At 44.7% G+C, this 20835-nt stretch overlaps 1 protein-coding gene across 1 annotated transcript in view; it reads right to left on the minus strand.

Annotated features, from left to right (window-relative positions):
* Positions 1-20835, minus strand: part of SUSD5 (sushi domain containing 5) — a 37047-nt gene that overhangs the window by 4543 nt on the left and 11669 nt on the right. The window contains exons 3-4 of the mRNA XM_060021379.1: positions 18417-18535; positions 8314-8502 (exon numbers count right to left, since the gene is read on the minus strand). Coding sequence (XP_059877362.1) covers positions 8314-8502; positions 18417-18535 — 308 coding nt within the window. The remainder of the gene's footprint in view (positions 1-8313; positions 8503-18416; positions 18536-20835) is intronic.

Raw genomic sequence — 20835 nt, forward strand, 5'->3', positions numbered from 1 at the left:
GGTTGGTGAATGTGTCCAACGTGCTGGGGAGGAATACACCCCAGGTTCAAGGGACAGAAGCTCCCGTCCTCGGAATCTTTCCAGACCTTGTCCTATGTACCTCTTCATCTGGTTATTCAACCTGTATCCTTGTAATATCCTTTATAATAAACTGGTAACTATAAGTAAAGTCCTTTCCTGAGTTCTGTGAGCTGTTCTAGTAAATTGTCAAACCTGAGGAGGGGGTCGTAAAAACCCCCAATTTATAGCCAGTTGGTCACAAGTCCCGGTGATCTGGATTTGTGATTGGCATGTAAAGCAGAGGCAGTCTTGTGGGACTGAGCCCGTAATCCATGGGTTCTGCACTAACTCCAGGTAGGTAATGTTAGAATGGAATTGAACTGTAGGACGCCCAGCTGGTGTCCAGAGATTTGCAAAATTGGTTGTTGGTGTGAGGGATCCCCCTCCACTGCCCCCCACCTCACCACATTTGGAGTCAGACATATTCTGCAGGTGGAAACAAAGCTCAGGAGTTTCCCCCTACTTCACTCTGCACCTTAAAAAGGGCAAAATGCAAAGATCTCCAGCACCAAGGTCTGGATGGAATGCTGAGGTGTGGTGTGTTCCTGGGCTCTGAAACTGGATTAGTGGGCATTTGGTTTATTTCTAATAAGTCTCCTTATCTTGCTTATTTAATGACTTGCAGAGTTATAAACACATTTAAAAATCCTTTCTGATCTGCTCCTAAAAGTTAAGCCCATTCATTTTACTTTTCATTATTATATTTGTGATCTTTGATGTTACTACTATGACTCGATGAAGGCTACTTTGTAGATACTAAAACCCCCAGCAGGTGGAAGAAGTTAACTATATGGTGACCAGGCTGTAGCCATGACATAAGCTGCCACAATTCTGAGAACTGGCCACAAAGAAATGGGAACAAACCGACCCTGGAACTGAAGATTAACTGAACCTAAAACAATCAAGATGATGGTGATCAGACCACCGCCTGACCAATTTCAAGATGACGGTCAGAGCTGACTGTGCTGTTCCTGCATGTAGTCCCCACCCTCTGCCTATAAAAGCTCTTGCCCACTGATTGTCAGTGGGGGGAGTCGGTCTTTGGACAGGAGACTGGCCTCCCCTCTCGGTTGCTGGCCTTTGAAATAAAGCAAACTTTCCTTTCCGTCAACCTTGCCTCTTTATTGGCTTTTGAGCGGCGAGCAGCTGGACCCACTTTAGGTTAAGTATTTGGCGCCCAACCTGAGGCTGGGCTCTCGCGATATCTGGCTCCCGGGGTTTTCCCGACCAGAGCCGCCGCCATGAAGACTCGCCGGGATGGCTGCGAGGAGCTAGTTGCTCGTGACTCGCTGGCCCTGAGAGGGGGTTTGGGGGGACGTTCATAGCAGCTGTCGAAACTATTTGTTTCGGGGATTCTCCCTGTGTCTTCCCAGCTTGGCACTGGCTGCCAGCGTACGCTTTCCCTTGGTGGAATGGAAAGATGCCTCTGGAAGAGCTGACGAGCTCCGAGACCGAGGTAAGTTCACTGGTGTGCACCCGGCAAGCTTCTCTTTTGAGCACCAAGTGCTATTTGGGCATTTTGCCAATTGGTTCTGACGTGTGTCTGAGGTTGAGGACCGTCTGTGTTGGGAAGTGTTTGTTTGGGACTCCATATTGGTCATCCTCTCAGGGTATTTGTGATAGTTCTGTCTTCTGGTGTGTGGACAAGTCCTCTCTGCCTTTGTGTCCCCAGCACTCAGCGTGGTGCTTGGCACATAGTAGACACTCTGGAAATATTTGTTGAATGAATAACCGCGTGAATGAAGAGGTAAACATGTGAGTGATGGAAGCCCGTTTTGATCAAGCTTGTTTCAGTCTGGAAGTCCGTCAGCCAGGGCATTATTTGGTGCATGACAGTAGCAAAGAATGGTAAACAACCTCTTAGTCCTAGTACTGAGCATAATCAATGTGGGCTAAATTCCTTCTCCCATGTAACCCAGCCCATGAGCTTCAGAAGTCAAAAGGCACCTGGAATATGGGCAGGACGTGAGCCATTTTCTCCTCCCCCATACCTTCTTGTGCAGGAGATACTGGCCTAGCGTTTAATGTTAGAGCTGGGGATTTGGGATAGGTCAGCCCACTCTTGCCTGGTGGGCCTGCCTTGACCAGGACCCTTATGGCCAGTCTGAGCTGTGTGTGTGTGTGTGTGTGTGTGTGTGTGTGTGTCTGCCTGTCCGTCTGGAGGTTCTGCCTTCAGAGCTCCCTGAGCCTAGAGCATCCCTGGATGGCAGCCCAGGGCCCAGAGCCAAGCTCTTCCTGTCTGCCCAGGTTCTCAGGTCAAGGTCTGGCTCAGAAACAGGCTCTCACTGTGTCACAGTTTCGCCAAAACCTCAAATGAAGACACAGACACCAACTGTTTACAAAGAGTCTACTCATGACAAAATATCCCAATCCTGTTTTTCCCTTCTTGAGTAACAGTAAAGTTTGTTGCTCTCTGAATGTCAACCCCAAATTACACTCTGCCTCAAGGTGAGGAACATCAGCCCTTTGCCTGCTGAGGTGTAATTTCTCTCCCCTCCCTCTGCTCCCCTGAGTCTGCGCTCTCCTTAACCAACCCTCCAGCCCTCCCCTCCCCCACGCTCTCCTGAAAGCTGGGCTGGCACAACACTGGGCCTCCTGATTTAGACCAACGGATCCAGGAAATGTAAACTCCATGGGCTCTCTTGGCAAAAACCAAGTCATTCCCTGTGTGTTTAGATTTAATTGTTACTTTGGGAAAACCAAAGACTACACATCAATAGAAATCAGGAGTAAAAAGAAAAGAGTCGCCCAGGTCGTGCCTTTATCAGGGGCAGAAGTATACAGGCCGGGGCCCAGAACCCTGGGCTCTCCCAGGGCTGCCATTTTTCATGTTGTTGCATCTATGGAAGCCCACGCATGCCTTCTTTTTCCCTCTGGTCTTGGCTAACACAGCCTTTAAAAATAGTAATTTTGAAAAAGACAACCAGACAAGCCAGAAATAACCACTGGTTCAATGAACCTCTGAACAAATATGGCAATATTGACAAAGAGATTCTAAATTCAGTCCAGTCTCTGGCTTTTACTCTATGAAGGAAGTCTAGAAGATGGAGAAAAACAGAAATGGAAGTTAATTTAAGAAAACAAAAGATGGGCTTTAGAAATGAGGGAAAATAGCAAAGGAACTTAGTGAGGGAACAGCTAGTTTACAAAGCAAGCCCTGATGCTTTTTAGAGGCCCCTGGAGAAGCACACAGCCATCATAAAGATGTTGGAATGAGACGTGCCTGGTTTTAATCTTGGCTCTGCTTTTTTTTTTTTTTTTAATAATTCTTTTTTTATTTTTGGCTGCCTTGAGTCTTTGTTGCTGTGCGCGGGCTTTCTCTAGTTGAAGTGAGCGGGGGCTACTCTTTGCTGTGGTGCGCAGGCTTCTCATTGCGGTGGCTTCCCTTGTTGTGGAGCACAGGCTCTAGGTGCGCGGGCTTTAGTAGATGTGGCATGCGGGCTCAGTAGTTGTGGCTCGCAGGCTCTAGAGCGCAGGCTCAGTAGTTGTGGCGCACAGGCTTAGTTGCTCTGCGGCGTGTGGGATCTTCCTGGACCAGGGCTCGAACCCGTGTCCCCTGCATTGGCAGGCAGATTCTTAACCGCTGCGCCACCAGGGAAGTCCCTTGGCTCTGCTTCTTTCTGGCTGCCTGACGCAGGAAGTTACTGAACCTCTCTGTCCCTCAGTTTTCCCATCTATCAATTGGAGCTGGCCATTTCTACTTTCAGACTTGTGAAGATGAAATGAAATAAAGTGTATAAAACTCCTCTTACAGAAAGGAACATGAGGAGACTTGGGGAAGATGAAAATGTTCTGTAGTTTGGTTCTGGTGGTGGTTTTATGGGTGTACAGATCTGTGACAACTCAGAGACTTTTATATTTTAAATGGTTACTGTTTATTGTATGCAAATTAAACCTCAGGAAAGTTGTTTAAAAAAACAAAACAAGAACAAAAAACAACTCCCAAAACAGAGATGACATGGAACAGGTTTGGCATGGTTTACGACAGCTCTTTTCTCAGTGCCCAAATGGGGAATGGGTCTTGTTTCCATAGCTGCAACAGACCAGGGAAGGGAAAAGGAGTAGCTGTCCATGTGTTGTTGGACTCAGAGGTGGCAGGGCTGGTAGAGTGAGTTCAAGCTTGGTGTCACTCACTTTCCTGATACTACAGACCAGAAAGCACAAACAGAACCATGGAGCTTGGAGTGGAAAATCTTAAAGGCTTTTCAGAGCCTGTCTTAGCAGATACCCTTTGTCAGGGCAAGTTGTCTTTTTTTTGGCCACGCCATGTGGCATGTTAGTTCCCTGACCAGGGATTGAACCTGTGCCCCCTGCAGTCAAAGCTCAGAATCTTAACCACTGGACTGCCAGGGAAGTCCCCAGGGCAAGTTTTAAAGGAGGATCAAGGGGCAAATCAGAGAGCAAGGGTCTATGAGTCTCTCCCTTCCTGGGGTAATTGCAGACCAGGGTAGAGGCCATAGGACCACTGGGTGCTGAGTCAGGAGAGGGCAGAGCTGTTGAAGGCAGTGAGCACCCAGGACAGCAAGTAGGGGAATTGTCAGTGTGCCCAGGGAAGCACGTGTGGCACCATGGTCACGTGGCCAGGGGTGGCCACTCGGAGTGCTGGGAGGTCAGAGACTATCTAGGGTACAAGTGGCCAGAGATGGATATGGCCTTGAAGATATGGGACTTGGTATAATAAGAAGCCCAAAGAAAACCAAATATAGCATGGAAATCTGTGCACGTGCGTAAGGAGCAAAGCATCAGGACTTTTCTATAATTAGGGCAACAACCAACCATAGTTGGATACCAAGAACATTAGAGAGGTATGACAAACATTTCGTGCTACCCAACTGGGAATGGAAACCAACTGTGGATTCAGGTAGGAGAATGGAAAATAAAATGGCCAGACCCAGACCTGGACTCTAGGAACCAAAGCTAGAGAAATACCAACACGCAGAGGGGAGAAAATGGCAGTTTAAGAAGTCCCCACCCATTCAGGTTGATGGTCAAGGCTAAAGTCCCTGTGCTAAGTGAGAGGTTTCACCAGCACCACTTGAGGCTGGACCATAATGTCAAGGTGAACATACAACCTGGGTGGGCAGTGTGTGCCTGAGGCACCCTCCTGCACTGGCCACTCACTGACCACCCAGGTGGGCGTGCCCCTGTACATTCATGCCCGCTCACCATTCAGAGTTTAAATTTCATCATGCTCATTCAGGCAGTCCCCACTTTACTAATTTTTCTTTAAACCACTGCTCTCCTGAACTGATGCTTTAATAAGCAACTAAGTTCTCCACTGTAGTGGATGCTGTCGGTGCTCATGTCCCCTTTCCCAGACCAGTGCACCCATCCCCCAGCTGCTGTGAGCGACGGCAGCTGAGGGGCAGCTGAGGGTTCACAGCTGCCACTCCTCTGGAGGACCACCCTTGGAGGAATGGGAGCCTCAGTTAGGGCGGTTGCAACCCGCCTTGCCCTCCGTGCACAGCAGCCTGCAGCCAATGACAGACTAATATGGAGGAACTCAGGCCGGTCCCCTTGCTTCCAAGTGGGACCAACCCTGTGGTGCAATTCATGCTCCCCAGCTGAGATCAGGGAAAGCAAGGGATCAGGCAAAGCAAGGATCCAGCTGAGGCCACATCCTTAACTCCTCCCTCTCACCTTCCCTGCCTCCCTTATTCCCTTTCTCCCCCAACAAGCCATGGACATCTGAACAGGCTCCGCTTTTAGAGAATCTAACCCAAGTCATCTAGCCAGTCTTCAAGATGCCCAAACAGTGACAAATTTGAGTGAAACAGTCTTCCTAGTAGCCCTGAGCTCCATTCCTGTGCTCACTGCAGTTCCGCCCGGGTGCATCCCACTCCCCAGCTACACACTGAAAACATGAGGCTACCAGAACCTTCATAGGCCGTGAAACCAGTGCACACTTTTTAGCTTCCATTGACTGGACCTGTGCAGCCTTTGAGCACTTTTCCCACCTGGGAACACACGCTTCCTTTAAAATTTCACCTGGGACACCTCGTTTTCCAGCTTTCCCTTTTACCTCATCATCTACTGCTTCTCTGTCTCTCCTAAGGTATTCAGTTTACTAGTTTCCTTTAGGGTTGGGACAGTTTTGCTCAACGTTGATTACACAGTACCTGGGACCCTGCCAGATGAAGGGAGGGAGACAGAGTGAATGAATGAATGGCCAGTAGGCCGTAGAAGGAATGTTGTTGTCCAAACCAAGATGGGTCCAACTCCAAAACCCTTGTTTGGCCCACCCTCTCAAGATGACTTTTCTCCAACTGAAGCAGTTCCTTAATCAAAACAAGTTGGTGTTCACTGGAAAAATACATGTAAGGTGGAGTCAAACACCTGGTGACAATATTCTTGTAACACACACACACACACACACACACACACACACACTTATAATAACACAGATACTTTAAACGTTAAATCTATAGAGTAATGAAAACTATAACGGTCTGTATATTCAGCTAAGTGTAGAAACCAGAATTCCTGCCCAGCAGCTGAAAGCTCCAATGACTCTGCTTTGCGGTGAGAAAGTAAACACCATTTCAGACACACAAAACCTTCATTTAGTTCTCATTCTACTGGGGCCAGTAAACAACCCCTTTGAGTGGTGGACGTGCCTCGTGGGATGGCGCAGCCTCAGTGCCTCGCCAGAAACACAGCCAGCCCACTGACACCTCAGGGTGAGCCTGGGTCTGCTTTGAGGCGACACATGCCACAAGCAGCAAGTCAGGTCTTATGCCTCTTTTCTCAGACAGGTGAATCCATCGGAACTGGCAGGAGCTCCTGCCTGCCACAAAGCGGCAGCAACAGAGGAAAGTTCTAGAAAATGGCTCAAATTGTGTTTCAGGGACTTGTCCCACTCTGTAACTTTGTTATTAGTATGTGACAAGCAAGTAGGAAGTTTTTAGAAGCTTTTGTAACAATTTGGCAGGGGAATTTTATGTCTATTTAAGGAAAATTTTTATTTATATCTAAAATATCTTTCCTTTAGTTTTATGCTAACTCATTTTTATTGCATTTTTACTAACGTTTCAGTCTATCAATAACAAGAAAACAAATTTTTAATTGTGCACAGAGAGTTTGAGACAACAAAATCTCACTATTCATCAAAAAACACTCCAAGAGGAAAAAATAAGCCACAGAATGAGAGAGAAAATTTCAACACATTAAGAAAGTTTTCGTAAAAAAGAAATCCAACATTAACATAAATAAATCAATTAGAGAAATGGGCAAAAATCTTGGACAGACACTTACTGAGTAAATGCTAATAGTATCTGATTAGATAAGTGCTTGGGTAGAGACGTGGGTTTTACAGGTCACCATGGAGTAGTCACCAGATTGGTGAAAAGATAAAAAGTCTCACAGTCCTGAAGGTTGGTGAGGATGCTGGAACAGAGCTCTTATACACAGCTGGTGGGAGAGTAAACTGGTCAAAACACTTTAGAAAACTCTCCACGTAAGCTGGACACACACCTACCCCATGGGCAGCAACTCCACTGCCAGGAACCAAAAGAAATGTGTTCACATGTGAAACGAATGATGTGGAGGAGAACGATCACCGCAGCGTAAATTTTCAACAGTCACAACACAAGAAGAAGCCAAATGACCACCAGCAGAAATAATGGGTGGTGTATTCACACTATAGATAGTAAACTGCAATGAACCCCAAAAACCACAGCTCAGGCAACAACATGGATGAAGCTCACAGACAAGACAGCACCCTAGTCTCATCATGGTTCTCCCATAGGATCTGCCGGACATTCTGGGGACCAACCGTCCTATAAATTCAGTAACATTGTGGTGCTGGAGTCATCCCCCTCTATAGCGGCAACCTCCACTTGGGACCCAGAGGTCATGGGGGATCAGGAAGGTGGGCTCTGAAGGAGTCTTGTGGAGAAAGGAACCCTGTGAGGTCAGGGAACAATTCAGGGTCTGGCATGAGGTCCATGGTGTAGGAGTCATAGGAGAGAGTGATTTCTGCCATTGGGAGAATTCCCAAGGGGGCTGGGCAAGGGTGGGATGCAGAAGCCTCGCCCCCAGGCATACGATGATGATGGAATGGGGACATCTGGGGGAATCAGATCAAGTTTCGGGAGCTAAATGCCCAACAGGAGTCTTTTTAACCTCAGCTATAATTTTATTCAGACTAACGGGGCAGCCCAAGGAGTAGAGCAAGACAGCAGGGCAGCAGCAGAAAATTCCCATCAGGAGGAGCGGTCCATACAGCTGTCCTGGAGTTATTTTCCTGCTTACCTTTCCCGCAGGCCTGGACCAGGCCATACCACTCCCCGCAGCTGTTGCACAGCAAGGTGAAGGCTGTTTCGCGCCGGCCTGTCACGTGGCCGGGGGCGCAAAGGTACAGCAGCTCATCCCCCATCTCCAAGCCCGTGTGGCCCTGCAGGATGGTGTGTGGGAAGGAAGGTGGGTCTCCACACGGCTTCTCTGAGGACAAGGAATCACAATAAGTTTTCCCAAACTCTGCAGAACTTTTTCAGCCTGGGAGGAAAAAACAAACTTAAAAAACAACCCCTTGAGACTTCCCTGGTGGTCCAGTGGTTAAGAATACGCCTTCCAATGCAGGGGACGTGGGTTCGATCCCTGGTCGGGGAACTAACATCACACATGTTTTGGGGCAACTAAGCCCATGCGCTCTAGAGCCCATGCACTGCAAATATCCTGCATGCTGCAACTAAGACCGGCTGTAGCCAAGTAAATAAATACTGAAAAAAAAGAAGCCAGTAGAGGAAGTAAAATGGAATAATATAAAATATTGGGTTAATCCAAAAGGAACGGAACAATAGAAGAGGAAAAACAAAAAGCAACCCCCTCTCCCCCATGGGTGTTGCCTGCACCTTAAACTGAGATCTCCTTCACCCTGGCATCCCCAGGACCTGGCAGAATGCCTGGCGCAGATGAAGCACTCAAAAAATACTTGTTGAATGAATAAAAGTGCTACAACTTTGTGTTTTCATTTATTTTTTTAAAAAAGATTTATTTAGCTGCATTGGTCTTTGTTGCAGCGCTCGGGTTTCTCTCTAGTTGTGGCATGTGGGCTCCAGAGCGTGTGGGCTCAGTAGTTGTGGCACACAGGCTCTCTAGCTGTGGCCCACAGGCTTAGTTGCCCTGCGGCATGTGGGATCTTAGTTCCCCGACCAGGGATCGAACCCACGTCCCCTGCATTGGAAGATGGATTCTTAACCACTGGACCACCAGGGAAGTCCCACAATTTTGTATTTTTAAATGGCCAGGCAATATTATCCTCTAATGTCTCCCTGAAAGGCGGACCCAGAGACACTGCCCAGCAGCAAGTGGTACTCTTTGTGAAATGCTGAAAAATTACAGACTGTAGAGTAGAGGATGCCTCTCCCCTCCCCCAACCTCGACCCTGATGGTAACACTGTTACCGGTTTGGTATTTACAAATAAATACTGATGGAGATGCACATAGGTATACTACATATGTAGCTCTGTGTGTGTGTGTGTGTGTGTGTGTGTGTGTGATTTTTTATTGGAGTAGAGTTGCTTTACAATGATGTGTTAGTTTCTTGCTGTACAGAAAGGTGAATCGGTCATACATATACATATATCCACTCTTTTTTAGATTTCTTTCCCATTTAGGTCACCACAGAGCATTCAGTAGAGTTCCCTGTGCTTACAGGAGGTTCTCATTAGTTACCTATTTTATACATAGTAGTGTATATATGTCAATCCCAATCTCCCAATTTATCCCACCCTCTTCTTCCCCCCTTGGTAACCGTAAGTTTGTTCTCTACATCTGTGACTCTGTTTTTGCTTTGCAAATAAGTTCATCTCTACCATTTCTCTAGATTCCACATATAAGCGATAATATATGATATTGTGTGTGTGTGTTAACGTAAAGAGGATTATATCATATTTATTACCGAGTGCCTGCTTTTTAAAAAACTCATAAACTAAGTTTTGGAGCAGGTTTAGGTTCACAGAAGAATTGAGTGGAAGGTACAGAGATTTCCCATGTTCCCGTCTCTACCCAGGCACAGCCTTCTCACTATCCTGTACCACAGTGGTACATTTGTTACAATCCATGAGCCTACATTGACATGTCATTATCTCTCAAAGGCCACAGTTTACATTTGGGTTCACTCTTCATGTTCTACAGTCTATGGGTTTTGATTGTATAAACCCAATCTATGGGTTTTGAATATATAATTACATACATCCGCCATTGTAGTATCATACAAAATAGTTTCACTGCCCTAAAAATCCTTTGTGCTACACTTATTCATTCCTCCTAACTCCTGGCAACCATTAATCCTTTTACTGTCCCATAGTTTTGCTTTTTATAGAATGTCATATAGTTGGAATCACACAGTACATAGCCTTCTCAGACTGGCTTCTTTCACTTAGTAATAAGCATTTGTTTCCTCCATGTGTTTTCAAGGCTTGATAGCTTATTTCTTTTTAGCACTGAATAATATTCTATTGTCTGGAAGTGCTACAGTTTATTTATCCATTCACCTACTGAAAGACATCATGGTTGCTTCCAAGTTTTGGCAATTAGGAAAATAAGCTACTAATAAACATTCATGTACAGGTTTTTGTGTGAACTTAAGTTTTCAGCTAATTTGGGTAAATATCAAGAACTGTGACTGCTGGATTGCATGGTAAAAGTATGTTTAGTTTGGTAAGAAACTGCCAGACTGTGTTCCAAAGTGGCTGTACCATTTTGCACTCCCACCAGCAATGAATGAGAGTTCCTGCTGTTCCACATCCTTGTCAGCATTTGGTGTCATCAGTGTTCTGGATTTTGGCCATTCTACTAGAAGTGTAGTGGTAAATCATTGTTTTTTGTTTTTTTGTTTTAAATTAATTAATTAATTTGGCTGTGCTGTGTCTTCGTTGCTGCACGTGGGTTTTCTCTAGTTGCGGCGAGCAGAAGTTACTCTTCGTTGTGGTGCATGGGCTTTTCACGGTGGTTTCTCTTGTTGTGGAGCACGGGCTCTAGGTGTGCGGGCTTCAGTAATTGCGGCTTGCAGGCTCTAGAGCATAGGATCAGTAGCTGTGGCGCACGGGCTTAGTTGTTCTGCAGCATGTGGGATCTTCCTGGACCAGGGCTCGAACCTGTGTCCCTGGCATTGGCAGGCAGATTCTTAACCACTGCACCACCAGGGAAGTCCCTCATTGTTGTTTTAATTTGCATTTCCCTGACGACATATGATGTGGAGCATTTTTTCGTATGCTTACTTGCCATCTGTGTATCTTCTTTGGTGAGGTGTCTGTTCAGGTCTTTTGCCTATTTTTAAATTGAGCTGTTCATTTTCTTAATGTTGAATTTCAAGAGTTCTTTGTATATTTTGAATAATAGTCCTTTAGTAGATATGTCTTTTGCAGATATTTTCGCCAGTCCGGGGCTTGCCTTTTCATTCTCTTGACACTGTCTTTTGCAGAGCAGAAGTTTTCAATCTTAAGTAAGTCCAGCTTAACAATTACTTCTTTCATGTATTGTGCCTTTGGTGTTGTATCAAGAAAGTCGTCACCATAAACAAGGTCATCTAGGTTTTCACCTCTATTATCTTCTAGGATTTTTGTAGTTTTGCATTTTACATTTAGGTCTGTGATCCGTTTTGAGTTAAATTTTGTGAGGGGGTGTAAGGGCTGTGTCTAGATTCTTTTCTTTTGCATGTGGATGTTCAGTTATCCCAGCACCTATATTAAAAAGACTATTTTTGCTCCATTGTATTGCTTTTGCTCCCTTGTCAAAGATCAGTTAACTATATTTATGTGGGTCTATTTCTGGGCTCTCTACTCGATTCCATTGATATTTGTCTGTTCTTTCACCAATACCACACTGTATTGATTTCTGCATCTTTATGTCTTTTAAAATTTAATTTTAAAAAGATTTTATTTTATATTGGAGCATAGTTGATTAACAATGTTGTGTTAGTTTCAGGTGTACAGCAAAGTGACTCAGTTATACATGTACCTGTATCTATTCCTTTTCAGATTTTTTTCCCATTTAGGTTATTACAGATTATTGAGCAGAGTTCCTCCCTGTGCTACACAGTAGGTCCTTGTTGGTTATCTAATTTAAATATGTGTATGTGTCGATCCCAAACTCCCAATCTATCCCTCCCTCTAGGTAAGTCTTAAAGTTGAGTCATGTCAGTCCTCCAACTTTGTTCTTCTTGAATTATGAATTAGCTATTCTGGGTCTTTGTCTCTCCATATAAACTATAGAATTAGTTCATATCCACAAAATCACTTGCTGGAATTATGACTGAGATTGCATTGAATCTATAGATCAAGTTGGGAATAACTGCAGTGGGATTATCTGGGCTGCCCAGCAGCCACTGGAGCCCCCAGGGATGTTCCAAACCCAACTCATTCTCTGAAGCACTAGGGCAAGGGCTCACCCAGAGCTAGTCTCCCCAGAACCACTGGTATCTCAGATTTGTAGCCCGTGCTCCAGCTGTTTTCTCTGCAGTGTCCTCTTCTCCTTTCCCTAACCATTATCCCCACAGAACAAAATCCTTCAAATTCCACCTCAGCTGCCACTGCCTCAGGAAGTCTCCCTAATTACCTTCCTCCTCTGTGCCATGGAAACGCACTCATCTCTTACTTGTCCTTATATACCGTCAACTCTTTGAGGGTGGAGAGGAGTCGTCTCTCTCTCTCTCTCTCTCTCTCTGAAGCACCCACAAGTCTGAGCCCTGCTTTGCTTTACCCTGGACAAATAAATGAAAAATTGGCCAGTGCCAGGTCAATGGTAATGAGTGCAGACTCTTCCACACTCCCTCGGGAGACCCTGAACTGGATAAGTTCTATCAGCTGCTCAAAGCATTGCAGTTCATTGGTTCCAGTCTCCCATCGTTGCTGGAATTTCCCCAAAGCTGATCTTGAGGCACAGCGCCTCCTCAAGCAGATCTGGGAGGTGGCTACTCTCAAAAATTCCTGCTCACCTGAGAGGTGAGCATTCAGTTCTCTTTTAATTTTTGGCCACACTGCAGCTTGGGGGATCTTAGTTCCCTGACCAGGGATCGAACCTGTGCCCCCTGCAGTGGAAGTGTGTAGTCTTAACCACTGGACCACCAGGGAAGACCCTCAGCTCTCTTCTTGAAGACATAAAGGAAGGGAATCATTCCATTTCTATTTTTAAGGGAGATACAGGTAGGAGTAACGTATGCAGGGGAGGTGAAATACAGTGCTAAGAAGGTGAGGTGGGCTGGCGGGGAGAGCAGCCAGGCCAGCCCTGGCTTAGAGGGGGGGAAACAGAAGCACACCCTTAGTGAGCCTTGGGTGCTACAGGGAGAAGGTGAGAGGAGACCTGAAGCCTCCAGACCCCACGCTGTTGACTCCACAGACAAGATGCCAAGAGAAGCAGAGCCAGAGAACCCAAGTGGAGGCAGCTCATTTCATCAGCATCCAGTTGGTTAAAAAGAATTTCACTTATTAAAGTGAGGTCACCACAGGGCTGGAAATTCACTGTCAGTGAAACAAAAATACTGAAAGGAAACAGAGAAACGTCTACATTCATGATGAACTTTATTTCAAAAGAGAAACACAGGAGGCAGCTTCCTGAACATTCCACAGACTGTTTTCCTTCTGGGCTCTTTATGAGGCACATGTCTGCCATTTTTGGAGTTAGCACCCTTCATGCTTCCTGTCTTGCCAAAGAGAAGCAGCAGCCCAGGGCTAGGTGCAATGAAGCATCATCAGGAAAAAGGCAACCTTTAGAGGTGATACTGCACCTGGGTGTCTGCTGAACCAGACCTCACGTGCACTCCCCAGGAGCCTCTTCTTGGCTTCTTAACCTTCCTTTGGCACACAGATTTCCCTTGGTGAAGTATAGTTGCTTTACAGTGTTATGTTAGTTTCTGGTGTACAGCAAAGTGATTCATGTATATATATACACACACACACACACACACACACACACATACAGTAGGACCTTGTTGTTTATCTACTTTATATGTAGTAGGTTTTTAAAAAATATTTATTTATTTGTCTGTGTTGAGCCTTAGTTGCGGCATGCAGGATCTTTCATTGTGGCGCGTAGGCTTCTCTCTAGTCGTGGCGTGCGGGCTCCAGAGCATGCGGGCTCAGTAGGTGCAGCGTGCGGGCTTAGTTGCCCCACGGCATGTGGGGGTCTTAGTTCCCCGACCAGGGATCGAACCCAAGTCCCCTGTATTGGAAGGCGGATTCTTAACCATTGGACCACCAGGGAAATCCCTATATGTAGTAGTTTTTATCTGCTATTATATATATGGTAGTTTGTATATGCTAATAATCTCTAATTTATTCCTCGCCCACCCCCCTTCCCGTTTGGTAACCATAAGTTTGTTTCCTAAGTCTGTGAGTCTGTTTTTATTTTTGTAAATTAGTTCATTTATATCATATCTTAGATTCCACATATAAGTGATATATGGTATTTGTCTTTCTCTGTCTGACTTACTTCACTTACTGTGATAATCCCTTGTTGACTGTCTACAAGGCTCCCCTGAGGAAAACTGAAGAGCCATTTGGGAGCCATTTACATGCTTTTTCTAAAGAAGGAAAGGCAGAGGAACAGGGACAGGGCTCGCTCTCTGAGGAATCATGGGGAATCCATCCTGCTTTTCTGGAAAGTCCGAGAGAGAGCAGCCCTCTGACCCTAATCCCACCTCAGCATGCATTCCTGAGCCCCTTCATCACCCATCTGAAGCCTCCTCACAAGTCAGGCCCTGTTGGACCAAGACTCCAGTTTTCCCCACGCAAGCCTCTCCGTGTTGACCTGGAGGGGAGGGGAGGGGGGCAAGCTAGGCTCAGGCAAATTACCCTGGATGCGGGGCTCTTGAGCGCTTTGACTCAAAGACACCCACACAGGGCTCACTTGCTAAAATGGCATCAGTCCTTACATAAGCTGATAGGCATGACGGATTTGCTTCATGTTTTTGTTTTTGCTTTGTTTTGTTTTGTGCTTTCCTGTTGTTGTTATTGTTGTTTTGGGAGGAGTATGTAGATCATTTGGGGGGAAATTTTCATTTTCATATAATTTCAAAGTTACAGAAAAAGTTAAAAAACAAGGAACTGCCATAAACCCTTTATCCAGATTTACTAATGTGTTTTCATTTTGCCCCATTTGCTTTATCATTTTCTCTCTCTAGATAGATATAGATATGTATATATATATAGAGAGAGAGAGAGAGAGAAAATATGTATCATACATAAACACATACATGTATATGTATACATATACGAATATGTACATATGTGTATCTATATCTGTAATTCTTTTTTTTTTTTTAATTTTGTCTGCTCTGGGTCTTTGCTTCATTGCAACACACAGGCTCTTCATTGCGGCACACGGGCTTCTCTAGCTGCGGCGTGTGGGCTTAGTTGTCCCACGGCATGTGGGATCTTAGTTCCCCAACCAGGGATCAAACCCATGTCCCCTGCATTAGAAGGTGGATTCTTAACCACTGGACCACCAGGGAAGTCCCTGTAATTCCTTTCTGAACCAGTTGAGAATGAGTTGTAGATATGATGTCACTTTGTCCCTAAGAACCTTGGTATATATTTCCAAGAACAAGGATATTGTCTTACATAACTGCAGTAGTTACCAAAATCAGGGAATTTAAGCATTGATACAATACTATTATCTAATTTAAATCCATATTCAGATTTCATCAATTATAGCTGTTTTCTCCTGGTCCAAAATACAATCTAGGATCACAAATTACATTTAGTTGTCAAGTCTTTTTAGTCTAGTTTAATCCAAAACAGTTGCCTTGCCTTTCTTTGTCTTTTTTTTTTTTTTTTTTTTTTTGCTGCACCACGAGACTTACAGGATCTTAGTTCCCCAACCAGGGATCGAACCTGCGCCCCCTGCAGTGGAATTGCGGAGTCCTAACCATTGGACAGCCAGGGAATTCCCTCTTTCTCTTTCTTATCCTTGACATTTTTCTTTTCTTTTTTTAATTTAATTTATTTTTGACTGCATTGGGTCTTCGTTGCTGCATGCAGGCTTTCTCTAGTTGCGGTGAGTGGGGGCTCTTCTTCCTTATGGTATGCAGGCTTCTCATTGTAGTGGCTTCTCTTGTTGCGGAGCATGGACTCTAGGCGCACAGGCTTCAGTAGTTGTGGCTCGCGGGCTCTAGAGTGCAGGCTCAGTAGTTGTGGCGTGTGGGCTTAGTTGCTCCACGGCATGTGGGATCTTCCCGGACCAGGACTCAAACCTTTGTCCCCTGCACTGGCAAGTGGATTCTTAACCACTGCACCACCAGGGAAGCCCCCCTCCTTGACATTTTTAAGAGTATAGGCCAGTCATTTTGTACGATGTTTCTCAACTTGAGTTTGGCTAAAGCTTCCTCATGATTAGATTCAGGTTGCACATCTTTGGCAGGAATACTACTGAACTGAAGTTGTGCTCCTCTGAGTGCAGTATATCAGGAGGCACCTCTTATTGGTTTGGCAATAACTCAGTTTTGGAGTCACTGTCATGGTTTTAAACTTGGTGCCCTATAGGATGTGAACAGATGTTTCCAACCTCTGGCTTCATGCACTACAGTTGTGGGCAAAGGGGCACACACTTGCATACACAACAACCTGTTTGAAGCCTGTGAGGTGGAAAGCCCAGGCTCTCCTGTTGTATGATGAGGAACACATGGCTCAGTGCCTGCCCCCCACCCATCACCCCAGTCAACATCCAGCCAACGCCCAGAAGCAAGGCCCCTACCCAGCAGCTGACTGCGGACTCGTGAATGAGCCCAGCTGAGGCCAGAAGAATAACACAAATTTTTGCCCTCCCCCCAAAATAGTGAACTAAACAAACAGTTGTTTTAAGCCACTACATTTGGGGGTGGTATGTTACACAGCAAAAGCTAGCTGCTACCTCTTGTTCATGAGAGGAAAGAGATCAGACTCAGAAGCTCCACGTATCCATTTGAGATCACTAAAGAAAGGTCATGCTGGTTTTCCTCTGGCTCTGTCCTGTCTCCCTCAGGGATCTGAACCTTTGCCTATGTTTGAGATTCAAAGGACCATTTTCATTTACTTATGTGGTTTTTTTTAAAAAACAAACCATGGATGTTGTTCTCCCCCGGGGCTTTCCATGGCCACATCTTTCAGTTGCTTGACTGCAATCAGCAAATGTACAACCCTTCCTGGAGGGAGATGCCATGGCAGCAGAGAAGCCTACCGCCAATAAACATCTAACAAGCACCATCCAGGGCTGTGGGGTTCACTGTGGCTCTTTGATTTGCCAACTCCTCTGACCCCTTCCCTGGAGATTGGGATTTGGTGCCTCTGGGATGTAGCCTGAGGGTTTGCATTTCTAATAAGTTCATCTGGTATTTCTTATCATCAGAGAGCTTTGGGAAACTCTGCATTAGGGAACTAATTCTCAAACTGGGCTACATGTTATAGTCACTGAGCAGCTTTTAAAAAGCCCAATGTCCAGAACATTTATATCCAGATCTCTAGGGCTGGCACCCAGGTATCAGTAGTTCTTAAAACTTCCCAGATGAGACCAGTGTGCAGCCTGGCAGTACCTGTGCTGATTTCTATGACTGATGAGTAAGCAGCTCGCTTTCTCCCCATTTTCACAGACATTCCCTTTCAGCAGCATATATTTCTGATAATGAAGGTGTACTTTTTCCAGTGCACATGAAACGCTGCCCTGGAGACTCCTTTATGGTTTTCTCCTCACTATTCAGCTGATTTCCCAGAAGGAAGTTGTATTTTTCTTTCTAGGAGCAGTTTCCTAAATCCTATAAATTTCCTTTCGGGAAAAAAGGATTTTTCTTTCTCTTTAGAAAAATTTCCACCATGAAGACAGACCAAAGGGTAAGTGGTATCAGCAGCTGCAGCACATGCTATCAGGGGTCTGTCCATATTTCCTAGATCCCTTTACCATTCCCATGCACAGGGGCTCTGGGTGAGCATCTGTGCATCTTTGTTGGAGGGTGACTCAGCTATCATAACTCTTTGTCTGAGCACACTGAAAACCAGAAGAGTCTGGGAATTTATATCTCCCTGAAGCAAGCCCTTAAATAATGACTGACAAGTTCAGTGGTATCAATACCCCTGTTCTCTCACCCCTGATCAGGAAACCGTGGTGACCTGTGGTCACTGTCTCCAGAGGTTCCCTGCAGGATTGAGCCAAAGTTACCCCCCCACCTCACAGCCACTGTGGACTTTGCTTAGTGCTGCACCATTGCCTTCTCCCTTCCTTTCCCTGTCCACTTCCCCACTGCCATGTTGGCTTTTCTTTGGAAGTCTTCCTGATTCATGATGTTCAGTGAATCCTCATCTTAAGGTCAGTTTCTAGAGAACACTACCTAAGAGGTCAACCCCCACGAGCACACCCTCTGAAACCTTTACAAAGGCTCTGGCACTGACCTTCATCCTTAATACACAGGGCATTGTATGTGCCACCAGGAACTGGGTTGCTTTCAATTTGCACATCGACAGCTCTCATGATTTGCTGTTCACCACTCCCCTTGCTACACATGGTTGTCCTAAAACAGACAAAGAAGACACTGGGTTAGGAGAACTAACCAAAACTGGGAAAGAATTCTTTTCTGCTGTCAGCTCTGAATCAGCAGAGATTTTCCTGATTCAGTTTTGGCTGAAAGTATCAATATGATGAAGTATCAATACTCTCCCCAGAAGTCTAAAAGCAGGAAGTTATAGGTGGTACTTGAGTTGAGGTCACATATATCAATTCAAGATTCAGGGGCAATACATTGTTGATCTCTTTTAGTATACACTTGGTTTTTATTTCATAAAATTCTCTTTATTAGTTCTCTTCTTTTGAGGGGGTTTGTTTTGCTGTTATTTTCGGATTTCTTAAGATGGATCATTGGTTCATGAACCTTCAGCCTCTTTGCTTTTCTAACACAAGCATTTAATGCTTTACATTTTCCTCCAGGTATAGCACTAGTGGCATCCCATGAGTTTGAGTATGTTATATTTTAATATCATTCATTTCTACATGTATGTAAATTTCCGTTATAATTTATTTTTGCCCCATGATTTATTTAAGGATATCTTTTGTAAACAACAAATAGTAGAACTTTAAAAAATCCACCTGGTGGTCCTTGTTTTCTAATTAGAGCATCACATCTGCGTAATTTAATAACAGACCTCTTTGAATTTAAATCTGCCATATTTCTATTAGTTCTGCCCATTCTTCTTCCTTTCTTCCTCTCTTTTCTTTCCCGTATTTTGATTGTTTGAATTCCTTTTTGGCAATCTCTTTTTCTTCTGTATTGGTTTGGAAGTTATATGTTCTTTTACTATTCTTTTAGTGGTTACCACAGAGGTTATAACACTCTTCCTTGACTTATTAAAATTTAATGTTACTGTTTTTTTTTTTGCGGTACATGGGCCTCTCACTGTTGTGGCCTCTCCTGTTGCGGAGCACAGGCTCCGGACGCGCAGGCTCAGCGGCCATGGCTTACGGGCCCAGCTGCTCCGCGGGATGTGGGATCTTCCTGGACCGGGGCACGAACCCGTGTCCCCTGAATCGTCAGGCGGACTCTCAACCACTGCGCCACCAGGGAAGCCCTAATGTTACTTTTACTCTCTTTCCCAGCAACACAATTTAAAATACTATGTATTAACATACTTAAAACACTTCCTGACTGATATACCATTTTTTAGTGTTTAGTATTACTGTTACTGCTTTGTATAATTATAGATCTTCCTCGACTTACAGCGGGGTTATATCTCCCAAAGCTCATTGTAAGTTGAAAATATGGTAAGGCAAAAATGCATATAATACACAAAACCTACTGAACATCAGAGCTTAGCCTAGCCTACCTTAAATGTGCTCAAAACACTTACTTTAGCCTACAGCTGGGTAAAATCATCTAACACAAAGTCTATTTTACAATAAAGCATTGAATATCTCATGTAATTTATTGAATGCTATACTGAAAGTGAAAAAGCAGAATGGTTGTCTTGGTACAGAATGGTTATAAGTGTATCGGTTGTTTACTCTCGTGATCACATGGCTGACTGGGGGCTGCAGCTTACTTCACTGCCCAGCATCATGAGAGAGTATCAGACAGTATATCACTAGCCTGGGAAGAGATCAAAATTCACAATTTGAAGAACAGTTTCTGTTGAATGCATAATGTTTTTGCACCATCATAAAGTTAAAAAAAAATGTAAGTTGAACCACCATAAGTCAGGGACCATCTGTACATTCACCCCCCCCCCCCATTTACTTTTTCCACTCATCCCTTTTGGCATCTCCAGCCATCCACCTGCAATTATTTTCCTCCTGCCTGAAGAACACCCTTCAGTGTTGGGTTTTTTTTAGTGCAGATCGTGTATGATGAATTCTCTCACCTTTTGTCTGTCTGAAAATTCTTTATTTTACCTTTATTCTTGGAAGATATTTTCGCTGGGTATAGAATTCTAGGTTGGCAATAATTACCTTTCAGCACTTTGAGGGCCTCATTCAGTCGTCTTGGGGCTTTCATTGTCAGTTTATTGTTGCTCCTTTGAAGGTACTCTTTCTTATTATTACTTTTAATAGTTTTTCTTCATATTTGATTTTTACCAGTTTTACCATGTCGTTCCAAGTCGTGAAATTATTTTATGTATCCTACTCGGGCTTTGTAGGGCTTCTTGAATCTGTGCGTGGATGTTTTTCCACAGTTGTAGCTAAGTCTCATATTGCTTTTGCTTCGTCTTCTTTCTCTTTTCCTTTTGGAATTCCAGTTACATGCATCTTCTTTGCCTTGTACTCTTTCTTCTATATTTTCATCCTTTTTTCTTCTGTTCTTTATTCTGGACATCTTCCTCT

Source organism: Delphinus delphis, chromosome 10 (genome assembly GCF_949987515.2).
Source record: "Delphinus delphis chromosome 10, mDelDel1.2, whole genome shotgun sequence".
NCBI lineage: Eukaryota > Metazoa > Chordata > Mammalia > Artiodactyla > Delphinidae > Delphinus > Delphinus delphis.